This window comes from Condylura cristata, unplaced genomic scaffold (genome assembly GCF_000260355.1).
Source record: "Condylura cristata isolate star-nosed mole 26May11 unplaced genomic scaffold, ConCri1.0 scaffold00019, whole genome shotgun sequence".
NCBI lineage: Eukaryota > Metazoa > Chordata > Mammalia > Eulipotyphla > Talpidae > Condylura > Condylura cristata.
In genome coordinates, this window is record NW_004567120.1 from 13,079,073 (window position 1) to 13,097,767 (window position 18,695).

Sequence of the window (18,695 nt, forward strand, 5' to 3'; positions counted from 1 at the left end):
TTATTTCAGTAAGTAAATATTAAAGGTGGAAATTATATGCCAGATAATCAAATATCCTTGTTTTTATTTTTATGTTTAACAATTACAAAGTTGCCCTTCAGAAAATGTTTACTAATAAACTCAACAGGAACAGGTAAGAGAGCATGTGTCTGCAATTCCTCAACAAATCTGATACACTTTTTCATGCAATCAAGTCTATCAACGTTTGCCTTAATTATTCATTTTTTTTTGCTGTTGGATTTTTAAAGGCCTTCCGCTTATGTGGAAACGGAGACTGCCTGTTCAGAACTTGTTCTAATAAGGGAGTCAGCCACCATCACTGGTGCTTGGGGGAGACCTAAAGGCAAGCAGGGAAGTGGGGAGCTCTATAGTGAAAGCAGGAGACGTCAGGAATTCTCGACTTGGAGGTTACCGGCCCCGGGAGGCTGGAGGCAGGCTAGTCAGAAGTGGGGCGTTTTATGTGATTGGTTTTGGGAGCATGTTCGGCTTCCTCTGGTTGTGGAGAAGCACAAGATAAAGAGACAGGCAGTCGTTGTTCAAGTCCTGCAGATTGCTGCAGAGCTCGTGGTTAACTGAGCTGCCTGCTGCAGAGGTTGTGGGTCACAGCTCTATTGTCACAGACGTTCTGGTGGTCGTGGTCCGTTGTGTAGTCAGTCTGTTACAGAGTAATCGTTCTTTAATTCTACCTCAAGCATCATTTCACTCTCAGATCTAAGTAGTTCATTCTCTAGAAAACGGAGGTGTACGCATGTCAGGGAAAATGAGCAATTTCATTTCGGGGGAAACATTTCCCCAATTGTTTTGTAAGTGCCGTAGTCTCCTCTTTGCACAGTATTAAAGGGCATATTTATATGGTTTTATTGGGTGGGTCTGCTTTCTTTCAATGGAATTTAAGAGCTACGTCGTCGAGACTCCTCCCCTGGACCGCCCCACCCAATATTTTAAAAGCCTTGTGTTTTTTATTAACATTCTTTCTTGGACCAACTTCTTCAAAAGAGGAAAAAGACAAAAGAACCCTGAGAGGTGAGGGGGGACCTGCTCCGGAGAGGCGGCAGGGGGCTGACAGCCGCCGGCTGGTGGGCGGGGCGCGGGGGGCGAGCCAGGGTGACGCGACTCACGTGACCGCGGCCGCAGATGTGGGCACCAGTCCGGGATCCCGCCCTTGCTCCCCGCGGTCGGACCCGGAGCGGTCCGCTGAGCTCCCACTTCTTGCCCCAGGTTCAACCAGGTCAGTGGCGGGGGGGGCCCGGGGGGGGCCCCCGCGGGCCGGGGGGGGGGGGAGGCCCGTCGGGGCCGCCCGCGGACCTTGGGAGTGGGGAGGAGGGGCGAGCGTGGAAAGGAACCAGGTCTGGGATGGGGTCTGGGTGGAGGGCAGCTGGCCCGAGCGTACTGAGAGATGGCGGTGGGGAAATGGCTAAGGGAGAGCTCGCCGCCAGCAGGCGGAAGGTCGGGGACGTGGACACCCCAAGTACTCTTGCCCCCTTTCTCCGCACCTCCTCCTTTCTGCCCTCCGTCCATTTTGGAGCTGGAGATGGTAAGCTGGGGGGCGCCCCAGCAGTGAGACCGTGGAAATAACCCCCCTCTGCCACTCCGTGCATAGAGAAAAAAGTTGACCTGCAGGGCGCAGAGGCGAGTTGCCTCCGGAGAAGGACACCGAGATCCAAAATTAGTTAGGGAAACATCCTGGTCCGGCGCCGGAGGCGTGAAAGAAATGGCCGCTGGGGTGCTGGGGCCGGAGGAGTCGGGGGAGGGAAACGTCGGGGGAGGAGGGCCGGGATCCAGGAAAGGGACCCGTGTCCCGGTGCATCCAGCGAACGCCCAGCCCCTATCTCCTGTCTGTCTGCAGCTCTGCGTGTCTGTTGTTCTCAGCACTCTGCTAGGCTAGAAAAAGAGGAGGAACCTGTCCAGAATCCCCTCAGGTCAGTGAAGGAGGGGGCCACTGGACAGGGACCCAGAGGGGTGGGAAATGTGGAGGGCAAGGGCTGCTTGGAATTTGTGGCACTCACCGCCTACCTCCCAGCATATTTACATGCACGACGCCACGTTGAGCTAACATACAGAAAATGGCAGGGCCTGCCAGGAAAAGGATTGGCTTACGTGTATGGGAGGAATGGTGGGGTCCAGGGTGGGCAGCAGGCATGGTTGGACGGCCAGCCCAGATCAGGGGAACCCTGGCAGCGGAGAGGTGAGATTGCTGTGGGGACCTACTTTCCAGCCTCAAGCCCTCAATCTCCCTCTTCTCTTTGTCCCCTCTCCTTCCCCACCCCACCTCCCACTCCCCCCCCACACACACACCCCAGAACAGGAAAAGGAGGAGAAATCTCAACATGGAAAAGCTCTGCAGTGAAAATGAAGGAAAGCCCGAGAGCCAAGGAAAGCTGGAAAATGAAGAATGGCCCCGCGAACTGGGAAGGCCGGAAGTAGCTTATACGCTGGAAGACAAGGAAAAGTTAGAAAATGAGGGAAAGACAGAAGCTGAGGCAACGCTAGGGGCTAAGGGAAAGCTAGAGAGCCAGGCTCTGCCAAAAGAAGAAACGCCAGAGGTTGAGGGAAAACCAAAAGAAGAGGGGAAGCCAGAGAGCCAGGGAGAGCCAGAGAGCCAGGGAGAGCCAAAGGAAGAAGGAAAGCCAGACAGTGAGGAGGACCTGGAAGGTGAGGAAAATCCAAAGCAAGAAGGCAAGCCAGCCAGTGAGCCAAGGGCTGTAGGAAAGCGCCCGGCTGAGGGTGATATCCCCAGGAAAGCCAAAAGAAAAACCAACAAGGGGCTAGCTCAGTGCCTGAAGGAACACAAGGAGGCCATACACGACATGCATTTGAGCAATGAGGAGATGATAAGAGAATTTGATGAGATGGCTAGGGTGGAGGATGAGGTGAAAAAAACCAGACAGAAATTAGGGGGTTTTATGTGGATGCAAAAAAGTTTACAGGACCCCTTCCACCCCAGGGGCCCGAGGGAACTCAGGGGTGGCTGCCGGGCTCCACAAAGGGGCTTTGAAGACATTCCTTTCGTTTAGTGCCCCTGATTGGCATTTGCCAGGCCCTGTGCTTTAGACCTTGTGCTAGTCTTTTGCTTTAGATGTCCCTCTCGATATCCAGCTGCAGCCCTCTGTGTTTCAGTAGCAGATTTTCATCCTTTGCATGGAAAAATGTTTATGGTGCATTGTAAAATTAAAACAGAAACAGTTTGCAGAACCATATATATAGCATGAGTCCATTTTTGTAAAACTATAAAATCATTTACCTAGAGAGCTATGTACAGAAAAAAAATCCTGAAAGCTGTGTCCACTAAAGAATTAATAGTGGTCATCTGTGGGTTATTTTTTTCCTATTCTTTTTAATTCATCTGTATTATTTTCTCTTAAAAACACATTACTTTTAGCATAAAAATAATGAAAGTCATATAATAGGAAAACAATATATACCAAGCAATCAAGATCTATTCAGTAAGCTTATGAAGGTAGTAGAGACACAATTCTTGGTGTTAGGATATGAAATGCTAAGTAAAACTCAACTACTCAGAGCTGGAGGAATCAACCTGGTAGTTATAGATCCACTGCTGTAAGGGACAGTCTTGTCAACTGTGAAATGGGGATCTGCCGTCAAGAACCGCATAGGAGATCAAATGAGGTACTGAGTGTGTAAGCTGTGTTGGTCCCTCTCAGATGTTTGGGGGAGGGCTGAGGGAAGTTCCACATGTGCCCAGGAATAGCTGAGAGGTACATGCCACTCTCCTCTTGATAATGCCATTTCCATTAGGCACTGCCTCTTTTCAGTGGGCCCTGTCCCCTCCTAAGCCCACACTGTTGCTGGTAGACTGGAGACCAGGATGCATTAAAGCAACAGTATCTCAGCAGAAGGGTGGAAAATTCTTTTCTACCTGCAATAGTTTACCCCATCGGGTAGTATGCAGTTGTAACTTGACCTTGATAAAGTTCTTATAAGACACTCCTTTCTAAGTTTTTCTGTTGGTTTGTATGTGTTTTGCATACAGCCATCTCAACTGGATTTAGATAGTGGAAGCAGAGCTAGGAGAAAAATCGTAGTGACCAGATGCTATACTGTTCTCACCTGTTCATCTCTTGTCTGCTGATAGTTTTTTCTTAGAAGGCAGTGTTTCCCAGGAAATCCCTGTTAAGCCCTGCCTTACCATTGCAATAGATCCATCTGGGTGGTGTTTTTTCCTTTTTATTTGCTTACAGTGGTTTTTTTTTTTAATAAACTTATTTTAGGATAGTTGTAGGTTTACAGAATTACTGCAAAGATAGTACAAAGGTTCTGTATACCCCATTCCAGCAACCCCTATTATTACAGATTAGTATGGCACATTTGTCACAATGAACCAATGTTGATGACATAATTTTCTAAAGTACATACTTGATTATTCAGATTTCCTCAGTCTTTCCCTAATGTCCTTTTTCTGTTCCAGGATCCCATCCAGGTTACCATCTTACTTTTAGTCGTCAAGTCTCCTTAGACTCCTCTTGGCTGTGACAGTTTCTCAGACTGTATTTGATGTCCTTGACACTTTTGAGGAATACTGGTCAGGTATTTTGTATAATGTCCCACGGTCAAGTTTGCTTGATCCTTTTTCCTTATGGATACACAGGCATTAAGTACTTTTGGGAAGAGGACCACAGAGGTAAAGTGCTGTTCTATCACATCCTATAAAGGGGACATATTTTCAGTATTGTCACTTTTGATGTTAACTTTGCTCCCCTGGTTGAGATAGTGTTTGTCAGGTTTCTCCATGGTAAAATTAATCGTTGATTTTTCCCTTTCCATACTGTGCTCTTTTGAAAAGGTGTAGACTTTGCAACCCATACTTAAAGAGTGGGCTTTACGCCTTACTTCCCTGAAGACAGAATATCTATAAAATTTACTTGGAATTCTACATGAGATATTTGACTTTGTCTCTTAACTCTGTAACTCAACTTTTCGATTTATTTATAAGTATGGAGTCATTTTGTATTGTGGTATATTCTATAATATCACTTTATTTCCTTGTTCACATTGTTCCAGGTTTGGCCATTAAGAGCCCTGCAGCGGGCTCTTGTGTCTATTTGACGTATCGCTGTCATTGTGTCGTACGTTTTTTAACAAAGTCTTACTTTATGGCACTACAGGCTGTTCTAACTTGCCTTGCATTGTCCCTGCTCAAGCCCTAGGATCAGCCATTTCTCCAAGGGACCCTGGTACTGTTGGTTGGAAAATGGTATTAAAAACCAAGACCTGGGCACTAAGTATAGTCATTATTATTGGCATAGTATTGCTTCAACGCCCTCTGTCAACTTGTAGATATATACATACACATTTATATGTGTATTTATGTATATACATTTTACATCTCTATATTCTCTATATTCTTTTTTTATTAGAAAATTTGACCTCTAGTCTTAGACTCTACTTATTTCCAAAGTTACCTATGTCAGCACCTAATTTCTTTATCTCTCTTAGTGAGGTTGCATACATTTGTAATATACTGAGATTCTTCTGTCACATTCTGCATTTTGGAAGTGCACTTCTAAATGATATTTTAAAATCTCAAACTGCAGATATTTATTGCTGTTACACAGGAAAGCAATTGACTTGTGTAGTAGCCTTGCATCTTGTAGCCTTATAATCAAGTGTTTGTGCATTTTCCATATAATCATATCACCTCAAAATAGACAATTGCATTCCTCTAATCTGCGTACTTTATTTCCATATATATATATATATATATATATATATATATATATATATATATATATATATATATATATATATATATATATAGTTGCACTGGCTATAACTTCCAGCCTGATGTTTAAAAGGAGCAATGAAAAAAGACATCTTGCCTTGTTCCTAATCTTAGGGTGAACTGTTCACTTCCTCAACATTAAGGGTAATGTAAGTTTGTTGTAGATATTCTTTTATTTTAAGATTTTTTAAAGATGTATTTATTTATGCTTACAGAACTGGGATACGGGACAGAGGTGTAGGGATGGTGAGAGGATTCTCTAGAGACAGAGTGGGGAGCAGAGCAGGCATTGACCAAGTACACTGTTGAGGGGAGCAGCGGGTGAGTCAGAAGAGGTCTGCTGTGCCATGTGGGTCATCTCCTTGGCTGGGAAATGAACTGGTGCTGCAGTGGCTTTGGAGAGCTTCCTAATGCGGTGCTTTAACCCTGTGCCACCAGGGAGAGCCCCTATTTTAAGATTCAAAAAATTATTTATGCATACAAAAACTGAAACTGAGGACAGAGGTACATGGATTGTGGGGCGGAAGGGTGAGATGATTCACCAGAGACAGAGTGGGGAGCAGAACAGGTGGATCTACTGCAATACACTGCCGAGTGGAGCAATGGGTGAGACAGGAGAAGTCTGCTGCACCATGTAGGTTAGCTCCCTGGGCAGGGGTCAGAGTCATGCTACAGTGCTTGATAGTGCTGAGACTTTAACCACTGCACCACCAGGGAGGTCCTGTTGTAAATATTTTATTTTTTGTAGACATTCTTTATCAAACTGGAGAAGTTCCCCTTCTAATTCCAGTTTGACAATTTTTATCATGAATAGATTCTATCAGATCACTTTTTTGCATCAAGTGAGATAATCATATGATTTTTCCTTTTTGGTCTGCGATGTGATTGGGTGGATTATACTGATTCACTTTCAAATGTTGAATTAGCCTTGCATATCTGGAATATATTCCACTCCATTCAATTAGTGCATACTTTCTTTTATACATTGTTGGATTGGATTTGCTAATATTTTGTTCAGAACTTTGTGTCTGTGCTCACAAAAGAAAGTGATCTGTAGTTTTCCTTTCTTGTAAAGTCTTTCATCTGATTTTGGAATTAGATAATACAGAATGAGTCAAAATGTTTTCTCTCTACTTCAATTTTATGGAAGGTGTACAAAATTGTTATTTCTTCCTTAAATAATTGGTGGAACTTATTGGTGAAGCCCTTTGGTCCTGTTGATTTCTATCTTTGAAAGATTATTAATTTTTGGTTCAATTTCTTTAGGCTATTCAGGTGATCATTTTCTTGTATGAGTTTTTGTAGTTTGTATCTTTCGGTGAAATGGAAACTTTAAGTGATTAAATTTGTAGACATAGATTTGTTCATTATATACATAATATCCCTTCATTATCTTTTATTTAAATTAATTAATTACTTTTTTCCCCTTTGCAATGTTTGTTTTTTCTCAGGTGTAGTACCCAGAGAATTCCCAACACCATTCACCTGTGCACCATCACCACAGTCCCTTGTGCTCTTCCCACCCTGCCCTGCAGAATGTCTCTTGATACAGTTGGCTGCTTATTTTTGTTTTGTTTTGTTGTGTCCCTCATTATCTTCTTAATACCCATAAGGCCAGTAATGATAATCCCACTTTTATTGCTGATGTTGTTCATTGGGGGGTCTGCTTTCTTTTTTTTCTTGGTTATCCTGGAAAGAGATTCGCCAGTTTTATTTATCTTCTCAAAGACCCAGCTTTGAATTTCATTGATTTTCTTCTCCATCATCCTTTTTTCACTTTCGTTGAATTATATTTCTTTTCTCCTCCATGTTTTAGATGAAGTTCTACTTTCTTTTGTTTCCTATGGAGAAAGCAAGATTATTGATATTAGATCTTTCTTTTTTTCTCATGTTCATTTAAGCTAGAAATGTCCCTCTGAGCATTGCTTTTGCTACAACTCAAAACTTTCTAAGCCTTCTGTATTTCTTCTTTGGTGAATTGTCTTTTCAGATCTGCTGCCCCAAAAAGTTTTGAGAAGTTGTATTTTTACTTAGTTCAAAATATTTTTACATTTCTCTTGAGAATTCTTCTTTGACTCGTGTTATTTAATAAAGAATTGCTGTTTCATTTCAGAAAATTTGGGGTTTCCATCTATCTTTTTGTTAATTGATTTCTAGCCTACATCTTTTGAGAACAGACTTTTATGACTTTTAAATTTGTTAAGGTCTATTTTATGGCCCAGAATATGAACTCTTTTGGTGAATGTTCTGTGTGAGCTTGAAAAACATGTGCTGTTAGATGGAATGTTTTATAGATATCAACTAAATCAAGTTGATTCATGGTGCCATTCAGGTCCATTGTATCCTTACTGATATTCAGCCTGCTTAATTTTCAATTACTGATTGGGAGGCATTGCAATTTTTGTGTTTCCTTATTGACTTCTATCCATTTTTTGCCTCATTTTAACACTTTTGTTATGTGTACATGTGTTTAGAATTATTATGTTTTGCTTTTCACTATTGATTGCTTTATCATTATGGAGTGATTCTTTTTTTTTAATATCTGATAATTGTACTCTTACTGAAGTCTGCTTTTTCTGAAGTTATGTAGTTACTCCAATATTATTTTCCTCCTAGCTATCTTTTGATTAGTGTAGTGTGCTGTAGCTTTCTCAATTGCTTTACTTTAAAAATTTTGAAGTCTTTATGTTCGAAATGGACTTGTACATACCACATAATTGTTTGCTTTTTTTTCCTGAAATTCACTCTAACAATGTCTGTCTTCAATTGGTGTTTTTAGACCAATTACATACAAAATGATTATTAATATATTTGGATTAACATCTACCATGTTTTCTATTTGTTGCTAGAGGTTTCTTTTCTGCCTTTTCTTTTTGTGATTTCTTTTTGTTTTCTTTTTTTAAAGATGTATTTATTTATTTATGCATACAAGAAATGGGGTGTTGGCCAGAGGTGTAGGGGGTGGATGAGAGGATTCACCAGAGTGGTGAACAGAACAGGGAGATTGACTGAAATACACTGCTGAAGAGAGCAGCAGGCAGAACAGGAGAGGTCTGCTGTGCAATGTGGATTAGCTCCCTGATGGAGGATCAAACTAGTGCTGCAGTGGCTGTGATAATTTCATAGTATCTGTAGTACAGATACCTTATTCGAGTCTGAAAAATTGATTTCACTTATCCATTTACTCAGTACATTGTTGCTGTTATTGTTTAGTTCAGTTATCTTCTATATCAATTAAGAATAAGAAAAATAAGATATTACTTTCATCTATTTCATTTTCATGTTTTTCCTTCACATAGATTGAAGCTTCTGACCTATAGAAGTTTTCTTCTGTCTGAAAAAAATATTTTAACATTTTTTGATGAGAAGGTTTGTTGGGATTGAATTCTATCGATTTCTGTTTTTTCTGAAAAAGTCTGGTATCTCCTTCACTTTTTTTTTTAAGATTTATTTTTTTTTTAAGATTTATTTACGAATACAAAGCTGGGGTACAGGCCAGTGGTGCAGGGGCAGTGAGAGGCTTCACCAGAGACAGAGTGGGGAGTAGAATAGGCAGATCGACAAAGTACACAGCTGAGGGAAACAGCGGGCAGGTCAGGAGAGGCCTGCTGCGCTATGTGGATCACCTCTGAGGCAGGCGGGGATCGAACTCATGCTGAAGTGGCTTTAGCTTCTTAGTGCTGTGCTTTAACCCACTGCACCACCAGGGAGGGCCCTCTCCTTCACTTTTGAAGGATAAAATCATTAGAATTTTATATTGGGGGATATTTTTCTTTCAACATTTAAAATATTTCACTCCACTCTCTTCTTCTTTGTACGGTTTTAACTTTTTGTCCTCTACAAGGAAGGTGTGTTTTCCTCTAGTTATTTTCAAGAAGCTCTCTGTCTTTGTTTTATGAAGACTGGATATGATATGCCTAAGTGTAGTTTTTTGGTATTTTTTTATTCTGCTTTGTATTTCCCAAGCTTATTGAATTTGTAGTGTAATCTCTTATTAAGTTAGAACATTCTCAGTATTAGTATTTCAAATATTTCCTCTACTCAGCTTTCTCATCTTTCTGGTATTCCAGTAATGCACATATTACTTATTTTGAAATTGTTCCACATTTTGTGGATATGCTGGTCTGTTTTTTTTTTTTCCCCTTTTCCTGTTTACATTTTAGTTTAGGAAGTTTCTGTTGATATATCTCTAAACTCACTGATCTTTTTTACTCCATCATGTCCAGTCTACTGATGACTTATCAAAAGCATTCCTTGTTTCTGCTTCAATTTTTTAAAATTTCTAGTATTTCCTTTTGTAGTTTTATTGATATTTCCCTCCCTCTGCATTTATTAATCATCTCTTCTTGCATGTTGCCTGCTTTTTCCATCTTTGCCCTTAACATATCGATCATAGTTATGGTAATTTCAAAATTTGCATAATATTTGTGTCTGGTTCTGATGCTTGCTTTGTTTCTTCACCTTATTTTTTCCCTTGCCATTTGACATGGCTTGTAAATGTTTGTTAAGAGATGTATATGTTATATTTGGTGATAGCAACTGAGGTAAATCAGCCTCTACTGTGAGGACTTATGTTAATTTTTCTAGGAGTTGGGCTTTGATTAATGTTTGTTATTGTTTTAGGTGATGGAGGCTTCAGATTCCTTAATATTCCTTTTGTCTTTCCTCTTGATGTTGGGTTTCTCTAAGTATTCATTTTCAGAGAGTCTGTTGATTGTGGCTATTTAAGCTGCATTTTGTTTTTATAGTAGTATAGTCCTGATGGTATAATCATAAGATGCAGGGGCGATTAAGTTTCCATTTTTTAGTGGATCTGTGTTCTGGCCTGTGACGTTCACGTGTGTTTTTATATATATAGCTTATACCCTCCCCTTAGGTGAGATAGGAAGTATAGAATGTGATAGAATTGGATAATGGCTATTCCCCCATAGCTGAGACAAGTCCCTGAAAAAGTCATTCTCCCTGGAGAGTAGACGTCTGTGGTGAAGGAAGTTCTGCCATACAGGGAGTAAAGTTCTTCTGAATTACATAGGCTACTCACTGAGTGTATTGTGAAGACCTGGGAGTCTACAGATTTGGGTTCCAAGACCAAACTGTCTTGGAACCTGTCTTTTTCTCTTTATAATGAAGCCAAAAGGACCTAAACTCTGATCCTCATCCCACTGTACACACCTTTCAGTCTGGTCATGCAGATAGATATGAGGTAACTTAGCAGAATATCAAAAGCATGAACTGTTAAGTCATACTGGATTCCAGGTCTGTCCCTACCATTTACTACCAGTTCTTTGATCTTGGGAGCATCTTTGCTCTTTGAAACCTCAAGTTAACCCCTATTTAAAATGGGATTTATAACTCTCCTTTCGCCCCTACTAGTTGTATGGAGCCAAGTAGTGTGCCCGTACAGGAACTGAGCTCTCTAATACCAAATTAAATTCTATGAGTACAGAATGACCAGAGAAATGATGTGAGAAAGGGGCAAAAATATTCTCACTTATGAGAATTTTCTAGTTTTCATTTTGTGTTTAATTTCTTAAAATCAATGTATAACTTACATATAGCATTGTGTTAGCTTTAATTGTACCTTATAATGACTTTGCATGCCATTATACATTGTGTCTGTAGTTACACACACACACACACATAGGGTCACTAGGAAGAAGTTTAGTTAATATCATCACCATACATAGTTTTTTCTTGTGATGAGACCTTTTAAGATCTATTTTCTTAGCAACTTCAAATATACAATACAGTATTTTTAACTGTAAACACTCTGCTGTGCATTACATTCCCAGGACTTGTTTATCTTATTACTAGAAATTGCTATTGATTTCTGTTAGTATATTGTGGTCAAATACATAATGTGTGTAATTTCAATCCTTTCATACTTGTTGAGACCTTTTCATGGCCAAATATGTAGTCAGAAACATTTTTATAAAATGTTTCACGTATGCATATACTAAGTGAAATATTCTGGTTATGTCCTTGGGGAAGGTTTGTTAGCCATATTGTTCTGATCTTTTTCATGATTGTTGACTTTTTTATCTGCTTCTTCTGTCAGTTGTTGATGAAAATGTGCTAAAGTCATCCACTATAGTTGTGAAATTGTTTCTTCTTGTAGTTCTATCTTTTTACATTTTATCATGAAATGTGCAGAATTACACACACACACACACGACACAGCAAAATTATTTATTACACTTTGAGAATCTGAGTAACTACCACTTAGATCAAGAAATAGAATACCATTAACATTCCAGAACCCTGTTGCTATCACTTCCCAATCATTCCACCCTCCCTCCCTACTAGAGATAAAATACTATCTTGAATTTTGTGGTAATCATTGCCTTCCCTTCCTTTTGTTAAATTTTACAATCTAAGCAGTATAGTTTTGCCTCTTTTTTGAAACTTATATAAATGGAGTTTTGCAGCATGTAATTTCTATGGCTAGCATATATTGTTAAGTACTATGTTTATATTATTAATCCATGTTTTTGTGTTTTGATATACTTATTTTCACTGATGTGTAATACACTATTATTGAATATATGGTTTAAGTTATTGTTTTACTCTTTATGGGCATGTGAGTTATTTCTAGCTTTTTGATATTATAAATATATGTTGCTGTCAACGGTCTTGTATATGTCTCTTGGTGCATTTGTGCACACATTTCTGTTTGGTAACTACCTATGAGAAGAGTGACATGTTCAACTTTACTGATGATGCCATATTTTTTCCAAAGTAGTTAGTTGTAGCAATTTACAACTGCTACATAGTGATGAGAGTTCTTGCTGATCAATACCCTCATTGTCACTGCGATTGCCTTTCTTATTTTAGTCATTTTGTTTAATTAGTGTATTGTAGTTATAATTTGCATTTTGTTAACAAGTTAAACAGATTTTCTTTTTTGAGGTTGCAATTTGGAGATCTTTATGAAATGACTTTTTCCATTCTACTATTGTCTTATGTGTCTTTTTCACTGTTTTGTAGGAGTTTTTAATATATTCTGCATCTGAACCCTTTGTCTTGAAATGTATTGCAAATATTTCTCCCACTCTGTGGCATTCCCTTTAATGGAATCAGTTGATGAACAGAAGATTTTATTTGACTGGAATCAGTTGTCAAATTTTTCCTTATGAATAGTGCCTTTCATGGACCAGTTTTAAAAGTGTTTTTAACATGTAGTTATACAAATATTCTATTTTATTTTCTAGAAGGTAGATTTAGTAATTTATTAAAAAATGTTTTTATGTATTATATTAGGGTTTTCCAGAAATAAAGAATGAATAGGATAGTATACATAGATGTAAGTATGTATACATATATGTGCCTCTCTCTATATATATGCATATATGCATACACATACAAATAGAGCTTTATTAAAAGGAATTGGTGCTTATGGAGTCTGGGAATTCCCAAGATCTGCAGTCAGGGAGTTGGAGAACCAGGAGGCTGACAATGTACTTCAGACTGAAAGTCAGTAGGCTTGACATACAACAAAAGCCAATTTTTCAGTTCCAGTCCAAAGGCAGAGAAAGACCAGTGTCCCAGATCACACAATCAGGTGGGAGGACTTCCCTCTTACTCAGTCTTTTTGGTCTATGAAGGTCATCACTTGATTGTGTGAGGCCCACTTACTTAAGGGAGGATAATCTGCTTTACTCAATCTATGACCATAGTGTTAATCTCATCACAATCATAACCAGAATGATGCTTGACCAAAAATCTTAGTTTTTTTGACACACAAAATTAACCATCACATGTGTGATGAGATGTAGGGGTTGAGATTTATCTTTTCCTTACCAATATTCAGTTTATTCAACATCATTACGGAAATCCTTTCCCCTAATGTTTAACAACACACCTTTATCATGAATCAAGTATCTCGTGCATGGGTCTGTTTCTGGTATTTCTATTTAATTCCATTGGTCTCCTTGGCTATCCTTACACTAATATCACAGTATCTTAACTACTATGACATTAAGTCTTGTGATTTAGACCTTATAACAAGTAGTAATATGTTCTACAGCAAGTTCTTCCAGATGCATTAGTGTTTCCTCTTTTATAATCCTCTGGAAGACTTTGTGTAAAATGAATATTTTCTTCCTCAGATGTCTATTAGGCAGAATTTACTGGTGAATTTATCTGAGCCAGAAGTTTTCTTAGTGGGAAACATCTTGAGAGATTTTTAAATTCTGGATTTTATTTCTTTAATATTAAAAAGTTCAGAATTTTAATTATTAAGTATTTCAGTTTCGGTAATATGCATTTCATTATGAACTCATCTTTTAGTAAATCTTGCTCTGAATTTTGACACATTCAGGTACTTATTCCACAAAAGTTCCAGAATATCATCTGGACTTGATACTGGTTTTTTAAAGATGAGAAAGATGGGCTGGTTTATGTTTCCCTTTGAGCAACAAATGTTCATTCCTCTGCCTCAACTGATGCCATCATCATGCCTTGCCAGCTTTCTTTTTACAGTTTTCAATTCCTTGTCGATTGGATTCCTAAATAGGCTGTTGGTTGTACTCCCAGTTATAATCAGGATTGCCTTCCTAACCGCATTCCTCACTGGGTTGAGCCTAAGGGTATTTTTTATTATTGCTCCTCTTGGGCTTTCTCGGGGAGTTCTTTTCTGGATTCTTCAGTAAGTTGTTCAAATGAATCTTCAGTGAATTCCCAGCTGAAATCCTGATCCAAAATGTCACTGAATTCTTCACCAATATGCTTCGGTCTATGGGCATTATTGCATACAGAAGACACCACAACTCTTGGACACAGGATCGAGGAAGACAGTGAATTCAAAAAGGGGTTCACGGGTACCTAGCCTGTGTTTCTTGTCCCTGAGCGCCATCAGAAGTTCACATCGGATTCTGTCACTGCCATCAAATCTGAATTAAGTAACAAAATCCAGCTGAGTTAATGCTACAGAACTGATTGGCTTTATTAAAAAGTTTATGAATCAGATATCACATTCTACAATATGGGCGGTTTAGGTTTTTGAAATCCATTGGCAAAAGTTGTTGCAAATACATACATGCATACGTATATACATACACATATATTTATGTGTATAAATATATGTACCTCAAGATTTTATTGTTTTCATAATAAAAGATGAAGCTTAGATCTGGATTTGTTCTTTATCTGCCAGTGCAAAGTGCTTGTATCTCTTAATAGTCAGTATTCTCTTATATCCGCAGTTGGGGTCAACTCACTCAAGCCTTGGCACATTCTTCTTTGTAGATTTTAGTCTTTTTCCTGAAAATTGACTCAGTCTTCCTGTGCTTCCCATTATAACTCTGCTTTTCTTAGGCATGCAGAGAATCCCTGCCCTTCTTACAACAGTTCATTTTATGGGGCTAGTATTTGCTACACTTCTTATGGAAAGTCCAGGGGGGTTTAGGAATTGTCATGTTTAAGAGCATATCATAGATCAAGATAGAAAATCCCAATAATTTTTTTTTAATCTAGGATCTGAAGTAATATCTTTTATGGTCTTGTCATTGTTTATTTGTCCATTTTCACATTTTTTCTAGGTCAGTCTACACATTAATTTTATTACCATTTGCTAAATAACCAACTTCTAGCTTTGTTATTACATTTTATTATGCTTGCTTTCTATTACATTAATTTCTGCACTGGGTTTATACCTCCGCTTCTACTTTCATTAGATTTAATTTGTGCTCTGTTTCTGTAATCTTAAGTGGGATGCTGGGTCATTGATTTTCAGTATTTTTTTCCCTCTTATAGTATGTGCATTTCAAATTATAAATGCTATGTTTTAGGTAGAACCCACAGATATTTTCATTATATTTCAGTCACAACATTTCCTAATTTCCATTGGGATTGCAAGCTTATTATCACTGCTCTCATCTTAAAGCAGTCAGTATTCTTTAAGTAATGGTAACAGGCCTCCTGAGGCTCACAAGTCCTCCATTAACCTCTAGTTCTCATATCAAGGTGACTAGAGCCCTACTCTGGCTGGGCACATTGAGAAAGATCTATGTGTCCCTCCTGGGGAGACCAACACACAAGGTCAAGTTAATAAGTACATACAAATTGTAAAATATGAGGTAAATCTCCTTATGTCTTGTAATGCTTTGTTTTGAAGTCTGTTTTGTTAATAGGTTAACTATAATGACTTAACTTTTTCTTAACGTTCAGTCTATGTATCTTTATATTTTAGATATCTTCTGTAAGGAATACAGTATTTTTTTTCTAGTCTGAAAATATTTTTTATATTGCTTCATGTATACTATGTACATTTAATGTACTTACTACTAATAATAAGTATAAATTAACCATGGTACCAAACTCTTTCTTTTTCTCCCATCTGATACACATTTTTTTTTTCCTTTACTTTAGGATTGATTTCTTATTTTTTATTTTTGCACCTCTATTTGCTTGGAAGTTTTACAGTCTGATACTCTTCATTAATGCTTATCTGGCAATAATAGCCGATGTTTTACTCCCCAAAGGCTAATATTAATTTACACTTTTACATACTGCCCAGATAATTGCAGAACTTGAAATGTTTTTTACTCTAGCCTTGTTGACTCATGGTGTTTATATGAATTAAAGGATAATCTAGCTTAACATAGTATTGATTTAAATTTTCACAGATATTTAGCCTTTTAATTGCCATTTATTCCTTCGTCTCTAATCTTCCATCTGTGATTTTTTTCTCTATTCTCTGAAAAATATTCTGTAGTATTTAGTGTTTATTTCAGTTAATGCCTGCTACTACCAAACTCAGTTTTAGTTTTGTTTTGTTTTTTTAAGACCTTTATTTCACCTTCATTTGAAAGGTATTTTTGGCTGGCTATCAGCTTCTTTACCATTTATTCTCTTTTCAGACACCCAAATATCATTCCACCATCTTTATATTTCCATTGTTGCTGTTAAGAGCCAAAATCTACCTAACATTTATTCCTTTCAAGTTGCATTCTATTTTTTTCTGGTTACTTTTAGGATTTTCTCTTTGTCTTTGATTCTCTGCAAGTTCATTACTATGCATCTGTGTATTTCTTTTTATTTATCTTGTTTGGAATTTGTTGAACTTCTTGGATCTATGGATTAATGTCTTTCATCAGTTCTGAAAAATCTTAAGCTTTTATATTTTCAAAGATTGCCTCTGAATGATTCTACTTCATTTGGAACTCCAATTAAATATGTTAGATCTTGTCATACCTTTCCATCTGTATTTTCCTTCTTTTGACTACTTGAATAATGTTATAGTTTTTTTCTGAACATAATTTCCAATTATTTGTCTTTTGGAATTTCATCTAATCTACTGTTAATGCCTTTCATTGAGTTTCTAATTTCAGCTGAGTTTCTTAGTTTTATCATTTCCATGTTTATTTTTCACTTTTTCTGGTTTATATTTCTTGAAGTTTTCAAGATAAGATTTTACTTATCAGAATATACTAAGCATTGCAGTTTAATAGTCTACCTGAAAATTCAGATAATTCAAAATTTAAGGGATATGTTTGTGTTGCCTGTTGTCTCTACTACTACTCACTTAGGATGTATCTTTGGTTTGTATTTTGGTTATCTTTATGTGTGGGCATTACATTTCAATGATTGATAGTTCTATAATTTGAGGCCAAGCATGATGGAACCTTACGACAAAGAAGAACATATTTGCATCGCTTAGGCCAGTAAGGGTTTTTGTTGTCTAGAGCCACATAACCTATGTTCAAACCTTAAAGTATACTAATCCACCTGGATGTTGCAAAGCTTAGCTAAAAAACTATGGGGCCTGGTTTATTTCCAGTTAATAATTACCCTATAAGTGTAAATATTTGAAGTCCCCAGCATCAGATGGGATTTTGTCAGGAATTCCCCTCCTTTTGATGAGCCTTGGTTTTTAATTTTGTAACTCTAGTGCCTTGAGTCTGCCATCAGTTCAACTTAGTCTAGCACTGGTTTATTTCTTAACCACAGATGGTCTAGCAACAAATATACTTAACCATATAAGTACTAGATGAAAACATCCATGAGTTCCTCTTTGATCTCATGTAGGAAAAAAAAAAGTTCTTAACTAAGAATCAAAATCTAGATGCAATAAAAGAAGAATTTGATAAATGTTGATGCTTTTTCTTAAATACCTGGCAGAAATACACCATAGATAAAGTGAAAAAGTAACTTACTGAAAGAAAACATTTGCAACATATATGACAGATGAGCCTAATATATTTAATGTACAAAGGATACTTGGAAAATGAGGGGAGTAGGACCAACAACTCCACAGAAAAATGGGGAGAAGGTATAAACAGGCAATTTACAAAGATATTAAAATTATCACTAGATACGGAAATGCAAAATAAAACACCACTGAGATACTACTCACCTATCAGCAAAAAGTCAAAAGTATGCTAGCTATGTTGGAAAGGGAGTGGAGAAACCATATTGCTGTTGGGGAAGCAAAAACCACCAGCCAAACATTTGACTGAAGTTTCAGAGAGGGAAAATCCCAGAGATGTAGGGAATCATCTGTGCCTAGAGGGAAATGCGGAGACATCACCCAGGAAGAGTGAACCAGCAGACTGAGAAGAGAGAAGGCTCAGCACCACCACTCAGGGAGGCAGCTCAGCTTCCTGGCAAGTCACCGCCAACGTCTTTGAGTTCCAGAGCCAGTCTGCAAAGCGGCTGTGGGGCTCAGTTGCCCAGCGCACAGGCCCAAATGGGGTACCAGCCAGTGCTCAGCCACCACACCTGAGACAAGGGGCATCCCTGGGGATGCTGTGCCAGGACCTGATGCCCGCCAGGTACAACACCTGCCTGCAGAGCTGGAAGTCCGCTTCAACCGCTCTCTCAGTGTCTCCCCCCATCTTTGCCATCTCCCCCCACCCAAGTCCACAGCTGCATGGCCCTCAGGGAAGGAGGGGAGAACGGGGAGGGGGCCGAGCTCGGGTGACGCGGCGCTCACGTGGCCGGCTGGGCGCAGACG

The 18,695-nt window shown here is 38.6% G+C and overlaps 1 protein-coding gene across 6 annotated transcripts in view; it reads left to right on the forward strand.

The window, feature by feature from the left end:
- The first annotated feature begins 997 nt into the window (after positions 1–997).
- Positions 998–18,695, forward strand: part of LOC101625185 (transcription elongation factor A protein-like 3) — a 20,182-nt gene continuing 2,484 nt past the window's right edge. The window contains exons 1-3 of one of the 6 annotated variants that reach the window (XM_012727141.1): positions 998–1,023; positions 1,847–1,919; positions 2,301–3,197. In XM_012727141.1, coding sequence (XP_012582595.1) covers positions 2,328–3,014 — 687 coding nt within the window. In that variant the 5' untranslated portion in view covers positions 998–1,023; positions 1,847–1,919; positions 2,301–2,327 and the 3' untranslated portion in view covers positions 3,015–3,197. Of the gene's footprint in view, positions 1,024–1,121; positions 1,229–1,846; positions 1,920–2,300; positions 3,198–18,695 lie in introns of those variants that run through there. The other 5 variants (XM_012727143.1, XM_012727139.1, XM_012727138.1 and 2 more) reach the window with 5 other exon arrangements.